The 20,434-nt window shown below is 34.1% G+C and overlaps 1 protein-coding gene across 3 annotated transcripts in view; it reads right to left on the reverse strand.

The window, feature by feature from the left end:
• The window catches only part of FOCAD (focadhesin), a 311,528-nt gene that overhangs the window by 159,544 nt on the left and 131,550 nt on the right, over window positions 1–20,434 (reverse strand). For all 3 annotated transcript variants that reach the window (XM_029202338.1, XM_029202336.1, XM_029202339.1), the window contains exons 12-15: window positions 6,359–6,463; window positions 5,859–5,960; window positions 5,203–5,333; window positions 3,207–3,333 (exon numbers count right to left, since the gene is read on the reverse strand). In XM_029202338.1, the coding sequence (XP_029058171.1) occupies window positions 3,207–3,333; window positions 5,203–5,333; window positions 5,859–5,960; window positions 6,359–6,463 (465 nt within the window). The remainder of the gene's footprint in view (window positions 1–3,206; window positions 3,334–5,202; window positions 5,334–5,858; window positions 5,961–6,358; window positions 6,464–20,434) is intronic.

Here is a 20,434-nt window from a genome sequence, read left to right on the forward strand (position 1 = left end):
CGGAGCCTGTGTTCCGCAACGAGAGAGGCCACAACAGTGAGAGGCCCGCGTACGGCAAAAAAAAACAAAAACCAAAAAAAACAAAAATCCAAATTTATATATAAAACACTGATGAAAGAAATCAAAGATGACACAAACAGATGGAGAGATATACCATGTTTTTGGATTAGAAGAATCAATATTGTGAAAATGACTGTACTATCAAAAGTAATCTGCAGATTCAATGCAATCCCTATCAAATTATTAATGGCATTTTTCATAGAATTAGAACAAAAAATTTTACAATTTGTATGGAAACACAAAAGACCCCGAATAGCCAAAGCAATCTTGAGAAACAAAAACGGAGCTGGAGGAAGCAAGCTCCCTGACTTCAGACTACACTACAAAGCTACAGTAATCAAAATAGTATGGTACTGGCACAAAAACAGAAGTATAGATCAATGGTGCAGGATAGAAAGCCTAGATATAATCCCACGCACCTATGGTCACCTAATCTGTGACAAAGGAGGCAAGAATATACAATGAAGAAAAGACAGTATTTTCAATAAGTGGTGCTGGAAAAACTGGACAGCTACATGTAAAAGAATAAAATTAGAACACTCCCTAACACCATACACAAAAATAAAATCAAATGGATTAAAGACCTAAATGTAAGAGCAGACACTATAAAACTCTTAGAGGAAAACATAGGAAAAACACTCTTTGACATAAATCGCAACAAGATCTTTTTTGACCCACCTCCTAGAGTAATGAAAAGAAAAACAAAAATAAACAAACGGGACCTAATGGAACTTAAAAGCTTTTGCACAGCAAAGAAAACCATAAATGAGATGAAAAGACAACCCTCAGAATGGGAGAAAATATTTGCAAACAAAGCAACTGACAAGGGATTAATCTCCAAATTACACAAACAGCTCATGCAGCTCAACATCAAAAAAACAAACAACCCAATCGAAAAATGGGTGAAAGACCTAAATAGACATTTCTCCAAAGAAGACATACAGATGGCCAAGAGGCACATGAAAAGATGCTCAATATCACTAATTATTAGAGAAATGGAAACTGAAACTACAATGAGGTATCACCTCACACTGTTCAGAATGGCCATCATCAAAAATCTACAAACAATGAGGGTGTGGACAAAAGGCAACCCCTCTTGCACTGTTGGTGGGAATGTAAATCGATACAGCCACTATGTAGAACAGTACGGAGGTTCCTTAAAAAACAAAAAATAGAACTACCATATGACCCAGCAATCCCACTACTGTGCATATACCCTGAGAAAACCATAATTCAAAAAGAAACATGTACCCCAATGTTCATCGCAGCACTATTTACAATAGCCAGGACATGGAAGCAACATAAATGTCCATCAACAGATGAATGGACAAAGAAGATGTGGTACATATATACAATGGAATATTACTCAGATATAAAAAGGAACGAAAATGGGTCATTTGTAGAGATGTGGATGGACCTAGAGTCTGTAATACAGAGTGATGTAAATCAGAAAGAGAAAAACAAATATCGTATATTAATGCATATATGTGGAACCTAGAAAAATGATACAGATGAACCATTTTGTAGGGCAGGAATAGAGATCCAGCGGTAGAGATCAGACATGTGGACACAGGAATGGATGGTGGGATGAATTGGGAGATTAGGATTGACATATATACACTACCATGTGTAAAATAGACAGCTAGTGGGAACCTGCTGTATAGCACTGGGAGCTCAGCTTGGTTCTCCGTGGTGACCTAGATGGGTGGGATGGGGTTGGGGGAGGCCCAAGAGGGAGAGAATATATGTATACATATAGTTGATTCACTTTATTGTACAGCAGAAACTAACACAACATTTTAAAGCGACTATACCCCAATTTTTTTTAAAAAATCACATGATCATCTCTATAGACACAGAAAAAGCATGTGACAAAATTCAATATCCATTCATGATAGAAAATTCCATCAAAGTTTGTGTAAAAGGAACATATCTGCTCATAATAAAGACCAGTTATTATAAACCCACAGCTAACATCACACTCAATGGTGAAATGATGAAAAGCTGAAAGAATTTCCTCTAAATTAACAGATGAATAGATAAAGAAAATGTGTGTGTGTGTGTGTGTGTGTGTATTCCAAATATAAATAATGGAATATTACTCAGCCATAAAAAGGAATGAAATTCTGCAATTTGCAACAATGTGTATGAACCTAGAGAATATTATGCCTAGTAAAATAAGTCAGACACAGAAAGATAAATACTCTGTTATCACTTATATGTGGAATCTATAAGATAAAACAAATGACTGTATATAGCGAAACAGAAACAGACTCACAGATACAGAGAACAAAGTAGTGGTTACCAGTGGGGAGAAGGAGAGGAGGAGGGGGGAGGTAGGGCTATGGTATTAAGAGACACAAAATACTATGCATAAAATAAATAAGCAACAAGGATATATTATACAGCACAGGGAAATATAGCCATTATTTTTTAATAACTTAAAGGGAGTATAATCTATAAAAGTATTGAATTAATATGTTGGACACCTGAAACTCATATGATATTATAAATCAAATATATTTCCATTAAAAAACAATAATAAAGCAGCTTACAAGGCTGCATAAAACATTTTTTTTTACATAAAAAACTTTTGTTAGGTCGATGAATGATCTTTGATGTAATTACCACATTTCTCCAAAAGATTAAAGATTTCTTCTGCTGTGCTACAGTTTGGGGAGCAGTCTGAAGTTCAGAAGATGATTTAGAGACTCAGTTCTAATATCAGTCCATCCTACCCACTCTGATCATTAGGAAAGAAAAGATCCTTTGCCAATCTTCAAGCCAACAAAAGTTTTTGCTGGCTATAAAACTGCCACTGGCCCATGCCGATTTCCTTACCTCTTCTGCTTCTAAGGCTCTCAAATCACGAAACCAAGAAGCAAATATACTCAAGAGTTCTCCTATAAGCATACTTCTCCTTCTATATTAACAAAAATAAATAACAACGAGGAAGAATATAAAGTCTGGTTTTCTTTAGCCTCTAGAAAATGTCTACATGTTTCAAGACTTCCCTCTACAAAGAATTTGTAAGGTAGACTGTCTTATTTCACTCTTCTGAACAAAAATCTCCTACATCCTTGTAACTACAATGCCTTGTAAATTATTTTCTTCCAAATTATACAAAACAACTCAAAAAAGCCCACCTCAGCCTGGCAGAGTGCATGAAGGCCTTGTAACACCAAGGCTGCTGGAGTAGCCTGGTCAGGCTTGGTGCATTCATTCAACATCTGGGAAATAGCTGCCAACATATCTGCACCATGCTGATATGGCCTACAAAAAATGACAGTTTAGACACAAGATTAAAGCCAAAGAACTATATTACTACTCCAAGGTCTTTTGCCTGAACAAAAACATTAATGCTTTTCTTTACTCTTGTGCCTATCAAACGTTGACCCTCAACTAATAATACCATATGTTTTTGTTCAAAGATTTGCATCTTCATCATTTCTGCTGTAACTTCAGGCTCATTTTTGGTATTATTACCCAAAAAAGAAGACACTCCTTAACAAATTTTATTCTCCCTGAATCACAAAACCTATTGTCTGAATTGACAAAAACTCAAGTCTATAATAATAGTGAAAAGAACTGACTTATCTTTCTGAGATCATCAGTAAACCCAGGGATTTGAGATCAGAAGATGATTGGTCATAGCAGTATTACAAACTAAGGTGGGTATGCCTATCACAATAACGACGATAATGGTGATAAAATCATAATAATATGAATTATAACTGACTGAGCACTTACTTCATGCCAGGTACTGTGCCGGATTCACTCACTCATCCTCCTCTCCTTCCTCTATCCCACATATATTGTGCTACCCCCAGAATGCTTTTAACTTCATAAAGAAATGCTCAGGTCTGCATTCGTTGTAACCCCTCAGCGATATAATACTTCTCTCTATTTAACAAAATATCAATTGAAAAAAATTGCCTGACTGAATTCTATTGCTTCACTGTCCGCCAAATGGAAATCATTTAACAAAACTGGAAAAATTTGACGGATCTCGAGATGGTAACTGAAAGGTTCACTGAATAAGTTTTCAACAGACTCTGATCTGATCTGATGTTTAACGTCTCCTGAGCCTCATCTTTAAGTATGTAAAATTAAAATGTCGGCTATCATCTCTAAATTTTTTCCATGCCAATACCTCAAGAGAGTCTAAACTCTTAAGTCTTGGGTTAACACGTGTGTAACTTTTAGACTAAGATGTTTTTTGTGTTGCCAAAAGGCTGAAGCTTAGAAAAGACGCAGAACTGCTGAGGCTTAAATACAGTCTGATCCAAGATTTTACTTGAAACGGAAATCATCCACATTATCAGCATCTGGGCCAACCCATTCATTGCACAGCTTCAGGAAGTACCATTCACAGTGTCATCATTGACAAAAGTAGAATGATGCTCCAAGAATTCTACAGTGCAGTGGCTCAATCAATATATGAAACTGCAGGATTATAACTCATTTCAAATGTATCAAATCTATTTCCTCTCTAAGATTTTGGCCTTACCCTAATTCAAGAAAATAGAGATCTGGCAAGGTGGAGCTTTGCTTAGTGTTATTTCAGTCTTGTCACCTCCTGCCTAGTTATTAACCCATAACCTAGAATAGCAGAGTCATCTCCCTAACATCTTCATGTCTTCCTAAACCCTAAAGCATACACAGGAATTCAAGGTCATTTCCCTCCTTGTAATAATTCCTAATAATTAATTCCATTCAATGAGTTACAAATAAGGCTTTCTCTATTAAAACATCTTATAAAAATCAGCAAAACATAGGGAGAATATAAGAAAGAACAGTTTGACTGATAATCCACTGCTTAGGTTTCAAGAATTTATATATAGAAAAATAGAAAATGTAACATCATATGTTTTATTACAACATTAAATTATTACACAGAAAAGGATATATGAATAGCCTCTAAACCTAGATATAAGTCTAGACCTGAAAAGACATGCCTGCTACTCAAAGCTACTGTCTGATGTTACTAAATTTTACATTCAGACAATTTGACTTTAATATTCATTTATTCTTACTCAAACATCCTCTGCCTATCTTTCCTCACTTCTTGCTTGCAATAAAAAAATTAAATGCAAAATAATATATCATGATATACATTCCCAAAGGTCAAGCATGTCTTACCTTTGCTTACATATATCTCTGATCGATGCTGCTTTAGCTATCAGTTTCTCCCATTGGACCTCCTTGCCCACAGACAGAGAGGGCACATCGGACATGGCCATGAAACGCTGCAGTTCAGGATAGACACGATCCTAAAAAGGCAATTTCACAAAAAAGGTAATTTCACAACTTGAGTTGAATAATAATTGTCTCCTTTTATGCAGCATTTTCACCTCTAAATCTTACATCTGCATTGCAAATTATAATGTGTTTCATCTAATCAGAAAAAAAAGAATGCTGTTATGATTGCTGGGGATTTTCTTACAGATCCATGTACTGTTCATTTCATAAAACAAGAAAAAAGTGGCAAAATCTCACTCTAATTACAAAGGCTCTAATCACTTATATTTCGATCACTTTTTCCATACAAATGGAAAAATAAATTTCAGAATTAAGGAAATAAGATTATTTTCTATTCTCAATTGCTCTCTGAGAGTCAATCACAACTGACCACATTATAGATCAAAAGTACACTAAATCAAAATTTCTCAATGCAGTCATTGATGTCACTCACTAATATTACTATATCAAAGAAGTGTCATGCATAATGACAAAATTACCTTTCTTCAGTGAAAGGGACATGCTTACTACTCATACAAGTGTATATCTGAGCTTACCTGTTTTTCCCACAAAGAAGTCAACAAGCGCAAAGTGACAGCTTTTAGTTGCGGAGTGGTTCCAAGAAGTTGAATTACTCGTAGAATTTGTCCTATGCACACCTAGCAAACATTGAAGAAACTTTGGTTTCATAAATGCAAATGTGGATAACCCCAAGGTTACCAAAGGAACTTAAAAACCTCTTATTATAAAATAAAGACTGAAACGGAAGCTTACTACAGTATTACCCATCTCCTCAGAGGTTGGAGATAGCTTTGGGAGGAGCTAGTTAGCAATTCTGGGGGCATAAAGGCCCAATCTCAGACAACAGCCAATGGGAAAACTTGATGAAAAAATGATTTTTAAAAATTAATTCTTAAATATTGTAACAAAAATGTTTGGCCCAACAAGGGAAGCAGTGATCAAGGCAAAATTAAAGGGTCAAAATTTCACATGACAACAAACAAAATTCATGTCTCACTTTCTTTTTGCCCCAAAGTAAGTCGCTTAATATACAAACCTTGTGAACACCAAGTGTAGGCAAAGTATACAAGATATCATTGTATAACACAGGTTCCAGTGGTCTTCCTAATTTGAACATCAAAACTGGAATCAGATTTGGTACCTAAAATGAATTTAAAGAACGCATAAATTATGCCTTTTAAAAGAAGTCAATCGATAAAGCAATATTTCATTTTTCTCCAAATGAATACTATGAATATATATGAATTAAAAGCCTAAAAAAATGTCAGTTAGCCATTTGTTATTAATGGTAATTTCATAGTACTGCTAATATTCTATCTCTTTTAGAGCCCTTGCTCCTGTGAGCTCTTGTTCTATCCCTTTATACACATATACACATATACACTGTAAGCCCTTGTTCTATCCCTTTATACACATATACATATTACAGGGGTTTTTGGTGTTAAAAAAATGCTTTTCTTAAACAACTATGACATAAACTCTCAGCAATACAAAAATAATTAATATATATCCTGCCCTAAAGAAGCTTACAGTTCTAATGAGTAGCATAGTGAAATATTCAATGGTTATTCCAATGTAAAATAATTAAAACCAATTGTAATATAGGGGGGTTAATGGACAAAAATTTCCCTCCACGTTCATACTTCAATCCCTATGCATGACACAATAAAATAAGAAGAGCAAAATCATTTGTGGATCAAAAGACTTAATATTGTTAAAATGGTACTATTTCCCAAATACATCTACATATTCAATGCAATCCCTATCAAAATCCCAGGTAGCCTCTTTGCCAAAATTCAGAAATTGATTCTAAAATTCATTTGAAAACAAGTGATCCTGAAGAGCCAAAACAATCTTCAAAAGGAGCAAAATTTGAAGATTCAACCTTCCCAAATTCAAAATTTATTACAAAGTTACAGCAGTCAAAATAGTGTGGTACTAACGTGAGGATATAAATATAGATCAATGAAATAGAACTCAGAGTCTAGAAATAAATCGTTACATTTAAGTCAATTGATTTTAGACAGAAAGGCCAAGAAAATACAATGCAGAAAGAAGAGTCTCTTTGAAAAATGGTGTTTGATTTTTGACAACTGTATTTCCATATGCAAAGAATTAATTTGGACCTCTTCCTCACACCACATGTAAAAATTAACTCAAAATAGATTTCAGACCTGAATGTAGGGGCAAAAACTGTAAAGCTCTTAAAGAAAATATAGGAGTAAATCTTTGTGACCTTGAGTTAGGCAAAGCCTTCTTAGATATGACACCAAAAGTATGAGCAACAAAAGAAAACAAAACATTTCATCAAATTAAAAATATTTGTCCTTCAAAAGACGCTATAAAGAAAATGAAAAGAACAACCCACAGAATGGAAGAAAATATTTGCCAATCATATATCTAATGAGGAACTTACATCCAGAATATATGAAGAATTCGTACAACTCCATAATAAAGGACAAATGACTCAATTTTAAAAGAGCAAAGGATCTAAAGAGATACTTCTCCAAAGAAGATAAACACATGGCCAAAAAAAAACATGAAAAGATACTCAATCAGCATTAGCCATGACATAAATGCAAATCAAAATCAAATGATGCATGACTTCATACCCAATAGGATGGCTTGAAACCACATTAATTGTTAGCAAGGATGTGGAGAAATTGGGACCTTCATACCCTGCCAGTGGGAAAGTGAAATGGTGCAGCCCCTTTGGAAAACAGTCTGACAGTTTCTCAACTGGTTAAACAGAATTAGCATATGATCTAGTAACTGTACTCCTAAGTACCTACCCAAGAGAAATTAAAACATACATCCACATGAAAACTTACATGTGAATGTTCACAGAGGTATAATTAATAATAGCCAAATAGTGGAAACAACCCAAATATCCATCAACTGATGAAGGGATAAATAAAATACAGCATGTCCATATGATAGAATATTATTCTGCCATGAAAAAGTAATCAACATGGATGAACCATGAAAACATCGAGTGAAGTAAAAGAAGCCAGTCACAAAAGACCACATATTATATGATCCATTTATACGAAATGTCCAGAATAGGCAAATCTACAGAGACAGAAAGTAATTGCTTAGGATCGGGGAGGTATAGGAGAAAATGGGGAGTGATTGCTAATGGGTACAATGTTTCTTTTGGTGGTGATGAAAATGTTCTTAAATTATCTGTCATTATGGTTGCACAATTCTGTGAATATACTAAAAGTCACTTTGTACACTTTGAATGAATTAATTAAATGGCATGTGAATTATATATTATAAATATATATAAAATATATTTATATGTATATTTTATTATTTTTAAATTTTTAATAAATATATAAAACTACATTTTAAAATCATTAAGTGAACACCTATTATGAGCAAGGATCTCTACTTGATGGCACAAAATGTAATGCCAAAAAAATTTTATTTTCCTTATAGTGCATTTGACAAGTTTGTTACCCAGAAATTGATAAATTTCCTCTATCTGCTGTAGTCTTAGAAAACTTGTTCCTTCTAAGCTTAGAAGACATCTATTTTAATTCAGTCTCAAGAAGGAAAAAAAATCCTCCTAACCCTACCAACAAAAAAGTGACAGTTAAACAATGACTCATTAATGGGCCTGACCATCACTTACCACAGCGGCATTTGGAGCTACACATGTAATGGCCACAGACACACAACACACAGGCAGAATTTATGATGTTTTTAACAACTGCTGGGGCTCTATTGGAACAGAAGTTCCAGCACCCTCACCTTGAGCAAACAAAAGGAAACAAATTTTTGAATTGGCTTTTTAATTCCCCATTTTAATTAAAAAAGGTTCTCTTAGATTGCACTGCACAGGCCTCAATGAATTACGCCTTCTAGGAAGATCTCTACCAAGACAGTTTGACAGATTCTTAGTTCTGAGAAGGGCAATCAGTACATATAGTGGCATTTTACAAAATAGTGTATTTAATTATATGGCTTTTAACAAATGTTTAAATTATATTGTCAGGAAAGAAATAAAGTATTCTACTTATGCTAAAGAGTACACCTCCTTCATGATCCTCAGACCTAAAGAAGTATGTAAGGGTGTTTAGTTTTCTCTGGTAAGTTCAGAAATTAAAAAACAAAGTGGGAAATTTTTACAGCAAATAATCTTAGATCTTGAGGCTATTCTAGTTCATATTAAATTCTCAAATCAATGGAAAAAGAAAATAGGTGTTATTTCATTAGGAAAACATAGATATAGATATATATGTGTGGAAAACATTTTTTGCATAAAGTCTGAGCTGTTGTTTTCCAAATGAAAAGACATATGTGTATTTATTGATTTATTTGAGATGTCATTATGGGCTCTTGATTCCTCTGCTCTTGAGTCTTCTATTCTCTGGAAGCAAAAAAAGCAGAGAATGAATACTCTGCCTTTACCTTAAATTTAAAATAAGCCGGCAAGTGCCCTATAATTCACTGTCTCAAGACCTCCTGGTTTCATAAAACTCAATGTTTTCTCTCCCTCCTTCAGAATTCAAGTCCTTGATTTTAAAAATTTGATTTCAAATGATGGAATCATTAAGGAAACCCCTCCCATAAGACTATCAGCAGGTTTCTCAGCAGAAATCTTGTAGGCCAGATGGGCATGCAGAATGATATATTCAAAGTGCAAACAATCGAACAAAAAAACCCAGCCAACTAAGAATACTATATCTAGCAAAACTTTCTTTCAAAAATGTAGGAGAAATACTTTTCTAGATAAACAAAAGCTGAGGGAGTTCATTCACTAGGCCTCCCTTACAAGAAATGCTAAAGGAAGTCCTTCAAGTTGAAAGGAAAGAACATTAGACTGCAACATAAAAATATATAAAAGTATAAAGCTCAGTGATAAAGGTAAATGTATAGAAAAATATAGAATACTGTAATATGTCACTTTTAATACTAGAATAGGAGATAAAGACATAAATATAAATAGCTAACTATAAAGATATGTTAATGGATACACAACATAAAAAGATGTAAGTTGTGACATCAATACCATAAAGTGTGTGGGGGGGTTGAAAAAGTAGAACTTTTACATGCAATTAAAGTTAAGTTATTATGAGCTTAAAATAGGCTATTATAAATGTAAGGTGGTTTCAGTTAAGTGCCATGGTAACCACAAAGAAAATACCTATAGAAGATAAATAAAAGATAATGAGTAAGGAATCAAAGTATTTCACTACAAAAAAATCAACAAAACACAAAGACGGAAAGAGAGGAAAAGAGGGACACAACAGCTATAATTCAGACAAAAACCAGTTAACAAAATGGCAACATTACGTCCTTCCTGATCTATAATTACTTTAAATGTAAATGGATTAAACTCCCCAATCAAAAGACAGAGTGGCTAAAAGTTAAAAGACAAGATACAACTAAATGCTGTCTACAAGAGATTTACTTTATATTTCAGGACACACGTAGGCTAAAAATAAAATGACAAAAAAAGATACTCTATGCAAACAGTAACCTCTAAAAGAAAGCAAGGATAGCATAACTTATACCATGCAAAATAGACTAAGTCAAAAACTGTCACAAGAAACAAAGACGAACATTATATAATGATAAAAGAGTCAATTCACCAGGAAGTTAAATAATTATAAATATATATGCACCCAACATCACAGCAATATAAGTATGCTCAAATATACAAAGCAAATATTGACAGAACTGAACGAAGAAATAGATACCAACACATATAATAGTAGATTTCATTACTCCACTTTCAATAATAAATAGAACATCCAGACAGAAGATCAATAAGAAAACAGAGGACATGAACAACACTATGGACCGAATGAAACTAACAGACATATACAGAACATTCCATCCAACAGCAAGAAAATACAAATTCTTCTCAAGTGCATACACAACATTCTCCAGGAAAGATCCACATGTTAGGTCACAAAATAACAAATTTAAGAAGACTGAAATCATACTAAGTATCTTTTCTTACCACAGTGAAGTGAATCTAGAAATAAATATTAGTAAGAACACAGGAAAATTCACAAATAAATGGAAACTAAATAACACACTGTTCATCAACAGATGAATGGATAAAAAACATGTGACATAGACACACACACATATATACATACACACAATGGAATACTACTCAGCCATAAATAAAGAATAAAATTTTTCCATTTGCAACAAAATGGATGGACCTGGATGGTCTATGCTTAATGAAATAAGTCAGACAGAGAAAGACAAATACTGTATGCTATCACTTACATGTAAAATCTAAAAATTAAAACAAACTAGTAAATATAACAAAAAGGAAACAGATTAACAGATATAGAGAACAAACTAGTCATTACTGGTGGGAAGAGGGAAGAGGGAAGGGGCAATATAAGGATAGGGGATTAAGTTTATACAAACTACTATGTATAAAATAAATAAACTAGGGCTTCCGTGGTGGTGCAGTGGTTGAGAGTCCACCTGCAGATGCAGGGGACATGGGTTCGTGCCCCAGTCCGGGAAGATCCCACATGCCACGGAGCGTCTGGGCCCGTGAGCCATGGCCGCTGAGCCTGCGCGTCCGGAGCCTGTGCTCCGCAACGGGAGAGGCCACAACAGTGAGAGGCCCGCATACCGCAAAAAAATAAATAAATAAATAAACTACAAGGATATATTGTACAGCACAGGGAATCTAGCCAATATTTTATAATTACTATAAATGGAGTATAATCTATAAAAATTTTGAATCACTATGTTACACACCTGAGATTAGTGTAATAGTGTAAATCAACTACATTTCAATTTTAAAAAAGAAAGAAAAAGTATCTCAAATAAATACTCTAATCTTATACCTCAAGGAACTAGAAAAAGAAGAATAAACTAAGTTCAAAGTTAGCAGAGGGAAGGAAATAATGGAAATTAAAGTAGAAATAAATGAAGTAAATAATAGAAAAAAATCAACAAAATTAAAAGTTAGTATTTTAGAACATCAACAAAATTGACAACCCTTTAGCTAGACTAAGAAAAAAAGAGAGAAGACTCAAATAAAATCAGAAATGAAAGAAGAGACATAACTGATACCAAAAAAATACGATGGATTTTGAGACAACCATATACAATTATACCACAATAAATGGGATAACCTAGAAGAAAAGGCTAAATTCCTAGAAATATACTTCTCACGAAGACTGAATCATGAAGAAATAGAAAATCTGAACAGACCAATTATAAAGAAGGAGATTGAGTCAGCAATCAAAAACCTCCCAACATAGAAAAGCCCAGGACCAGATAACTTCACATGTGAATTCTACCAAACATTTAAAGAAGAATTAACACCAATCCTTCTTAAACTCACCCCTAAAAATTGAAGAGGTGGGAACACTTCTGGACTCATTATATGAGACCAGCATTTTTCTCATACTAAAACCAGACAAAGACATTACAAGAAAAGAAAACTACAGGCAAACATCCCTAATGAACAGATGCAAAAAGACTCAACAAAATACTAGCAAACAGAATTCAACAACACATTGAAAGGATCATAAATCATGACTAAGTGGGATTTATCCCTGGAGTGCAAGGATGGTTCAACATGAAAATCAATCAATGTTATAAACTACATTAATAGAATGAAAGATAAAATCACATGATCATCTCAATAGTCACAGAAAAAGTGTTTCACAAAACTCAGCACACTTTCATGACAAAAACATTTACTAAACTAGGAACAGAAGAAAATTACCTCAAAATAATAAAGGCTCTATGACTATGAAAAGCCCACAGCTAATATCATACTGAAAAATAAAAACGAAAAACTTTTCCTCTAAGATCAGGAACAAGGCAAGGGTGCCCACTCTTGCCATTTCTATTCAACATAGTACCGGAAGTTCTAGGCAGAACAACTAGGTGAGAAAAAAAAATGAAAGTCATCCAAATCAGAAAGGAAAAAGTAGGGACTTCCCTGGTGGTCCAGTGGTAAAGAATACGCCTTCCAATGCCGGGGACGCGGGTTCAATCCCTGGTTGCGGAACTAAGATCCCACATGTCACAGGGCGACTAAGCCCATGTGCCACAACTACTGAGACCACGTGCTTCAGCTAGAGAGCCCGCATGCTGCAACTACAGAGCCCGTGTGCTCTGGAGCCCACACGCCACAACTGGAGAGAGAAAACCTGCACACCACAACTAGAGAGAAGCCTGTGTGCCACAATAAAGAGCTTGCACACCACAATGGAGGATACTGCATGCTGCAACAAAGATCCTGTGTGCTGCAACTGAGACCCAACACAGCCAAAAAAGAAAAAAAAAGGAAGGAGGAAGTAAAATTATCTCTGTGATAACATGATCTTGTATGTAGAAAACTCTAGTGATTCCACATACCAAAAATTTAATTAAAACTAATAAATGAATTCAGGAGAGTTGCAGGATACAAAACAAACATTAAAAATCAGTTGTGGGGCTTCCTGGTGGCGCAGTGGTTGGGAGTCCACCTGCCGATGCAGGGGACGCAGGTTCGTGCCCCAGTCCAGGAGGATCCCACATGCCGCGGAGTGGCTGGGTCCGTGAGCCATGGCCGCTGGGCCTGCGTGTCCGGAGCCTGTGCTCCGCAACAGTGAGAGGCCCACGTACCGCAAAAAAAAAAAAAAATCAGTTGTGTTTCTATACACTAACAATGAACAATCCAAAAAGAAAATTAAGGAAACAATCACATTTACAATAGCTCAAAAAGAATAAAATACTTAGGAATAAACTTAACTACAAGGTTAAAGACTTGAATATTGAAAACTACAAAACATTGCTTAAAGAAATTAAAGACAACACAAATAAATGGAAAGACATCTTGCGTTCATAGATCTGAAGACCTAATATTGTTAAAATGTCCATACTACCCATAAAAGTCTACAAATTCAATGTAATCCCTGTCAAAATCCCAATGGAATTTTATTTTTGCACAATAGAAAAACAATCATAAAATTCATATGGAACCACAAAGGACGCTGAATAACCTCAAAACATATTACAAAGTTACAGTAATCAAAACAGTATGATACTGGCACAAGGACAAACATATAAACCAATGGAATAGAATAGAGGGCCCAGAAATAAACCTATGTATATACGATCAATTAATTTATGACAAGGAGCCAAGGATATACAATGGGGAGAGGATAGTCTCTGCAAAAAATCCGGGGAAAACTGGATATCTCCATGCAAAAGAAGGATACTGGACCCTTACCTTACACCATACACAATAATCAACTCAAAATGAATTAAAGACTTAAACATAAGACCTGAAACTATAAAACTCCTAGAAGAAAACATAGGGTAAAAACTTCCTAACTTTGCTCCTGGCGTTGATTTCTTGTATATGACACCAAATGCACAAGCAACAAAAGCAAAAACAGACAAGTGGGCCTACTTCAAACTGAAAAGCTTCTGTACAGCCAAGAAAACATAGTAAAAAAAGGCAACATATGGAATAATAAAAAAATTTGCAAACCATATATCTGATAAGGGGTTAATACCCAAGACATATCAGGAAACCCTACAATTCAACAACAAAAATATAAACAAACAAATAACCTGATTTTAAAAAATGAGCAAAGGACTTGAATAGACATTTTCCAAAGAAGAAATACAAATGGCCACAGGTATATGAAAAGATGCTTAATATCACTAATCATCAGGGAAATGCAAATCAAAACCACAGTGAGATATCACCTCATACCTGTTAGAATGGCCATTACCAGTAAACTAGAAAATAACAGGTGTTGGCAAGGATGTAGAAAAACTGGAATCCTTGTACACTGTTGGCAGAATGTAAAATGGTGCAGTCACTATGAAAAACCGTATGGAGGTTCCTCAAAAAATTAAAAATAAAACTAACGTATGATCCAGCAATCCCACTTCTGGAAATTCAGGACAGAAAGTAGTCTCTTTTAAAATTTATTCACAAAAAAACATTAACTGCTCAGTTGCTATTAGCTGCCTGTTCTGAAACAAGAGTCTTTTTTATTGAAACACAATTTTCTGTAATATTTTATGGAATATAAACAAACTTGAATTGTTTGACTTGTTTAACTTGGAACTGTTAGTTTTTATAATAAAATACACATGAGTATTTTAAAATGTTTCAAATAACTGAAATATTTCAAAGGAATTGAAATCAGGATCTCAAAGAGATATTAGCACCCCCATGTTCACTGCAGCATTATTCACAATAGCTAAGAGATGGAAATAACCTAAATATCCGTCAGTGGATGGATGGATAAATAAAATGTGGTATACACACACAATGGAATATTACTCAGCCTTAAAAAAGGAAATCCTGCCATATACTACAGTATGGGTAAATCTTGAGGACATTATGTTATGTGAAACAAGCCAGTCACAGAAGGACAAATATCACATGGTTCTACTTGTATAACTATCTAAAGTAGTCAGTCTTAAAAAAAGAAAGTAGAATGGTGGTTGTCAGGGGCTGGGGGAAGGGGGAAATGGGGACTTGCTGTTCAATGGGTACAGATATTCAGTCTTGCAAGATGAAAAATTGTATACAGTATACCTAACATTTTGATAAGAAGGTATATTTCATGTTTCGTGTTTTACACCACAATTTTAAAAAGAACCATGAGATTGTTTTTTAAGAGTCAGAAGAGTCTTGTCGAGTTCATTTAGGTAAATGACTTTATATTACAGATGATGGAAGTGAGGCACAGAGGGATCACACAGTTAGTTGGTGGCAGAATGAGGATGGAAGTCGACGTCTCAGTTCACCCCTCTATTCTATCCTGGCGGAAATGAAAATGATAGAAGATTTCAGGCTGTACATAATAGGATAAAGAGCTATTATGTAAGTCTTCTCCCTATAATCAGACAAAACATACAGAAAAAGTAAGCAGGAGAGACAAAAACCAGTACCTACCTGGAGTCAATCATATAAAGAACAGAGTAGAAAAATTTAACTCTGGGTTCCACGAAAAATATCCATGTTGGCAACACTGTATGAGGCTACACAGAAAGTAGCATAATCTTTCAGAGAGTTCTATAATGAAAATCATGAGTAGGCTATCCACTTATAAATTGAGAAATACAAAGGGCTTTGTTATTATTCATTTTAGTTTTCAAATGAGAGATATAATAAATGTTTATAACTACCCTCTTTTTTAAAAGCATGAGAGACTCATACTTTAATATGTATGTATAGCTATAAATTAGCTATAAATTAGTATTAAAAATTAAGATACCAGTGAAGAAAATAATTCAAGGCATGATCATCTTACGGAAGTAAGAGGCAAAAATCCAAAGCAATATCTGGTTTTCTTTAACTTTTTAGACTTATGTTTTACAAAACTAGACCTGAACTACAAAAGCACATTCTTAGATCATATTTTATACATATCCTTGGATAAGTGCTGAACCATCTTTGCACAAGACTCTCTCCTGTGAAAAAATGGAAGTAATCTATGTACACAAGTGTATTTGCCATTTATAAAACAGTGGTAAGATAACAGTATGTGTTAAGTTAGAAATGAAAAGATAAAACATGAATCTAAAAAAAATTTTTTATTGAAGTATATTTGATTTATAATACTGTGTTAGTTTCAGGTGTACTACACCATGATTCAGAAAAACATGAAATTTTATAAAACAAAGTGTGAATATGCTAGGATGGTACATATAAAAAAAAGCATAAATACATTCTTTAATAATTTTAACATTGACAGAAATTTTTAAAAATTATTTATTCTACAAAAAAGGGGCATAATGTACTATGATTTTTTTAACATTAGTTAATTCGACTTTCCTCAATTATTTGACATGTCTACTTTGGTATCTACTTATTATTTAAGTAATGCAGTGAAAAGCAGTCCATTGAGGGATGTGCTGAAAAACTAATTGTTTCCTTTACTTGTAAGGAATCTGCAGAAACACAGCAACATTACAGTAATGTAAACACAGTATAATTTTTTCCTTCTGTGGTTCATATTATATTTATATCACAGCATTATAATTAAATAAGTGGTCTAGGGTCTTGAAGTTTAACCTTTGAGAGTCAGATAAGGTCAAGGGAAGATAGGTATCTAGAAGATTGCTCCCACTGGGCAATCTTCTTTCTATCTGATATTCACTCTAGCCTTATTCCAGTTCAGCCTGAGCATCTGATCCATAATGACTCCTCCAACAGTAACAGCTAACATCTATTGAACAGCGACTGTAAATGCTCTCCTTAGCACTTTATAGAAATCATGATTATCATGTTTGAAATGACAAAACTGAAGCTTGTAAAGGCCAAATAATGTGCTCAAGGTAACAGAGCTAGTATGTACTGGAGGTAGCACTAGAGCAAAGCAATTTAACTCTGAAGAGCCCAGGTACTTGCCACTTTGCCTTACCAAAAGTAGGGATGGCATCTTCCTCACCTTTGAATCTCAGGTTCCAGCATACCGTAAGTGCTTTTAGAATGCATAAACTACTCCTAATTCCTTTATCTGCTCAAATTCTATTTGCAGGATGGATCTTATAATAGTGTTGCAGCTATTTCATTCGGTACCCAATTATTAAAAGCCTACCACTTGCAAAGAAAAGTACTTAAAGATAGTACTCTGACCAAATTAACTTTGAATCAGAAAAATTTACCTGTTAGGTAAGTGTTACCAGGATATCAAAATGTTACCAGGACATCTTCAGAATCTGAGTTAAGAATTTCCCAGTACGTAGAAAAATAAGTTCAGCAACACAGGAGCTCAAAGTATAGAAAAAAAGAGGATATACGACAAACTAGAATGGATAAAGTCAAGTATCATATCACTTGAGGAGTCTGAAATACCTGGAAGAAAATAATCATGACCTTTCTCAACCTAAACTTAACTTCTAGGTTAGCCTCCTTAGTCTTCTGAATTTAATTATCTCTCAGAGTCTGTCAATTTACGTATTTAGAACATGGTATAAGAAAACTTATATTATAAAGTAATAGTCACACTATTAGTATGTAATCACCAGTGGGAAAAAGGAGTATAACCACAACTTCTTTCAATTGCTAACATTTTAACAACTTGCTATAAATGATAACTATAATGACTGAATTCCTGAAAGTATAAAATTTCCTTCCTAAAAAAAGTCGGTTTTACATTTCTATCATGGTAAGATCTAAATCTTTGGTAGTCTGACTGGTAGAACAAAAGTGAAAAGCCAATATCCTGTTAAGTAAAGTATAATGTGTGTATTTTTCCTTTCAATTCGGTACAGTCGATTTCTACTACTGCATATGTCACTGACAGTAAGTCTTAAGTCGGAGAGTTGAAAGGAGGAGTCTGAATGCCCTCCAACAATGAGATATAATTAAATACAGCTCAGTGAGATAAGCAACTATGTAATAAAACTAGAGAGAGTCAATGCTTTGAATGTATTAAAATAGTACATTGCTCAAGGATCCCAAAGCTATGACAGTCAGAACAATTTACTGGAATATGAAAAACTATGCAAGACTGACAATGGTAAACATGAGCCAATTCATACTACATTTGAGGGGAAGAAAGATTAAATGGTCAATACAAATTGGCTGAACATAAAGTATGACTCCAAATCCTCACTTTCCTTCTTCAGTGACAAAAAACCTTTGAGGTATAAATAAGTGGTAGATATTTTATACCATGAATTGTATTTATAAGGTCCCAATTCAGTCTCAAATGAAAGCCTTAACATTAAATAGGGTTTACATGAACAACGGTAAACAAATGACCTGACTAGAAAGCTACATTAACCAAAAAGATTCACACCCAGAATGAAGTAAAATTAATGAAAAAAGCCAGAAACATAAAAAAGGATTGATATAAATGTCTTGCAACAATGAATAAGAAGACATTCAATTGCTTGGAGTAGACAGTGTATTGTTAAGGAATGACAAAAAACAGATTTAGTAAACTCCTATCCTGCATAATCTTCTGCATCAAGGAATAATATTAGACTAGAGAGATGAATGTTAGTAAGAAAACACCGACAGTGACACCCATGATAGAAGCAGACAGTACAAACTGAAAGAAAAAAAAAAGACGATGATGATTAATCCATGAATGGTTTTTAGAAAAACTGATTATTAATGGGGAGGAGAAATCCTAACACGTTACCACGTAAGAAAAAAATTCCAAATGGATTCAGGAATTAAATATCAAAGAGAAATAATGATTAAAGAATCTAGAAGAAATGTTAAGTGAATATTTACATGCCCTCTAGAAAGAAAATAGCTCACTATGCATTAAAACAATGAAAGTAAAGATGGCTACAATTCAAGAACATTTAGAAAACAAAAAGAGCTACTGAATTTAAACACATATTAGCACAACAAAAAAATTCAACAACAGTTGAAAGATAAAGTTAAGGAAATTCTCCTCAAAAGTGGAGTAAAAATGTAGAGAGAAGAAAATAGGGGAACAAAAGATAAGAAATATATAAGACCAGTACAGAATTCAAGGTCCAAGCAAGAGAAGTTATAGAAAGAAAGATCAAGGTCAGTAGAGGGAAAGAAATTAATGACAAAATAACAAAGAAAATTCCCCAGAATTCAAGGACCTGGAGTTCCAGATTAAAAGAGCCACCAGTTATCCAGTACAACAGAGGAAAAAAGATTCACACTAATACACATCAGCATTGAAATTACAGAGTATCGGGGCAAAGAGAAGATTCTGAAAGCTTCCAGAGAGGAAAAATAAAAACAAAAATTAGGTTCACATAAACATATACTCAGGATTTCAGGAATCAGAATAACTTTGGATTTCTCCACAGCAACACTGCAACCTATAGAGGCAGTGGAAGAAAACAAAAAAGATTTTGAATAAAAATGGGTCCCAATGCAGAATTCTACACCCAAACTAACCCAATCTCTGCCACACAGTAAAGCACTCACTAACAGTCAGCTATGAAAAAGAACACACACACACACACACACACACACACACACACACACGAGATTTTCAACCAGTTATTTGATACTTGAAATAAAGAATGCAAAAATTCTTAAGATACATAAAGATTTCCCCCTCCAAAACGGACACAGCATATATATCTAAAACTCAAAGAGAAAAAGAAAAGGAGCAAATAAAAACTTTAAATCTCACTACTAATTTTTAAAACT

The sequence above is a fragment of the Monodon monoceros genome, unplaced genomic scaffold (genome assembly GCF_005190385.1).
Source record: "Monodon monoceros isolate NGI ecotype Baffin Bay Population unplaced genomic scaffold, NGI_Narwhal_1 Super_Scaffold_5, whole genome shotgun sequence".
In the NCBI taxonomy this organism is placed as follows: Eukaryota; Metazoa; Chordata; class Mammalia; order Artiodactyla; family Monodontidae; genus Monodon; species Monodon monoceros.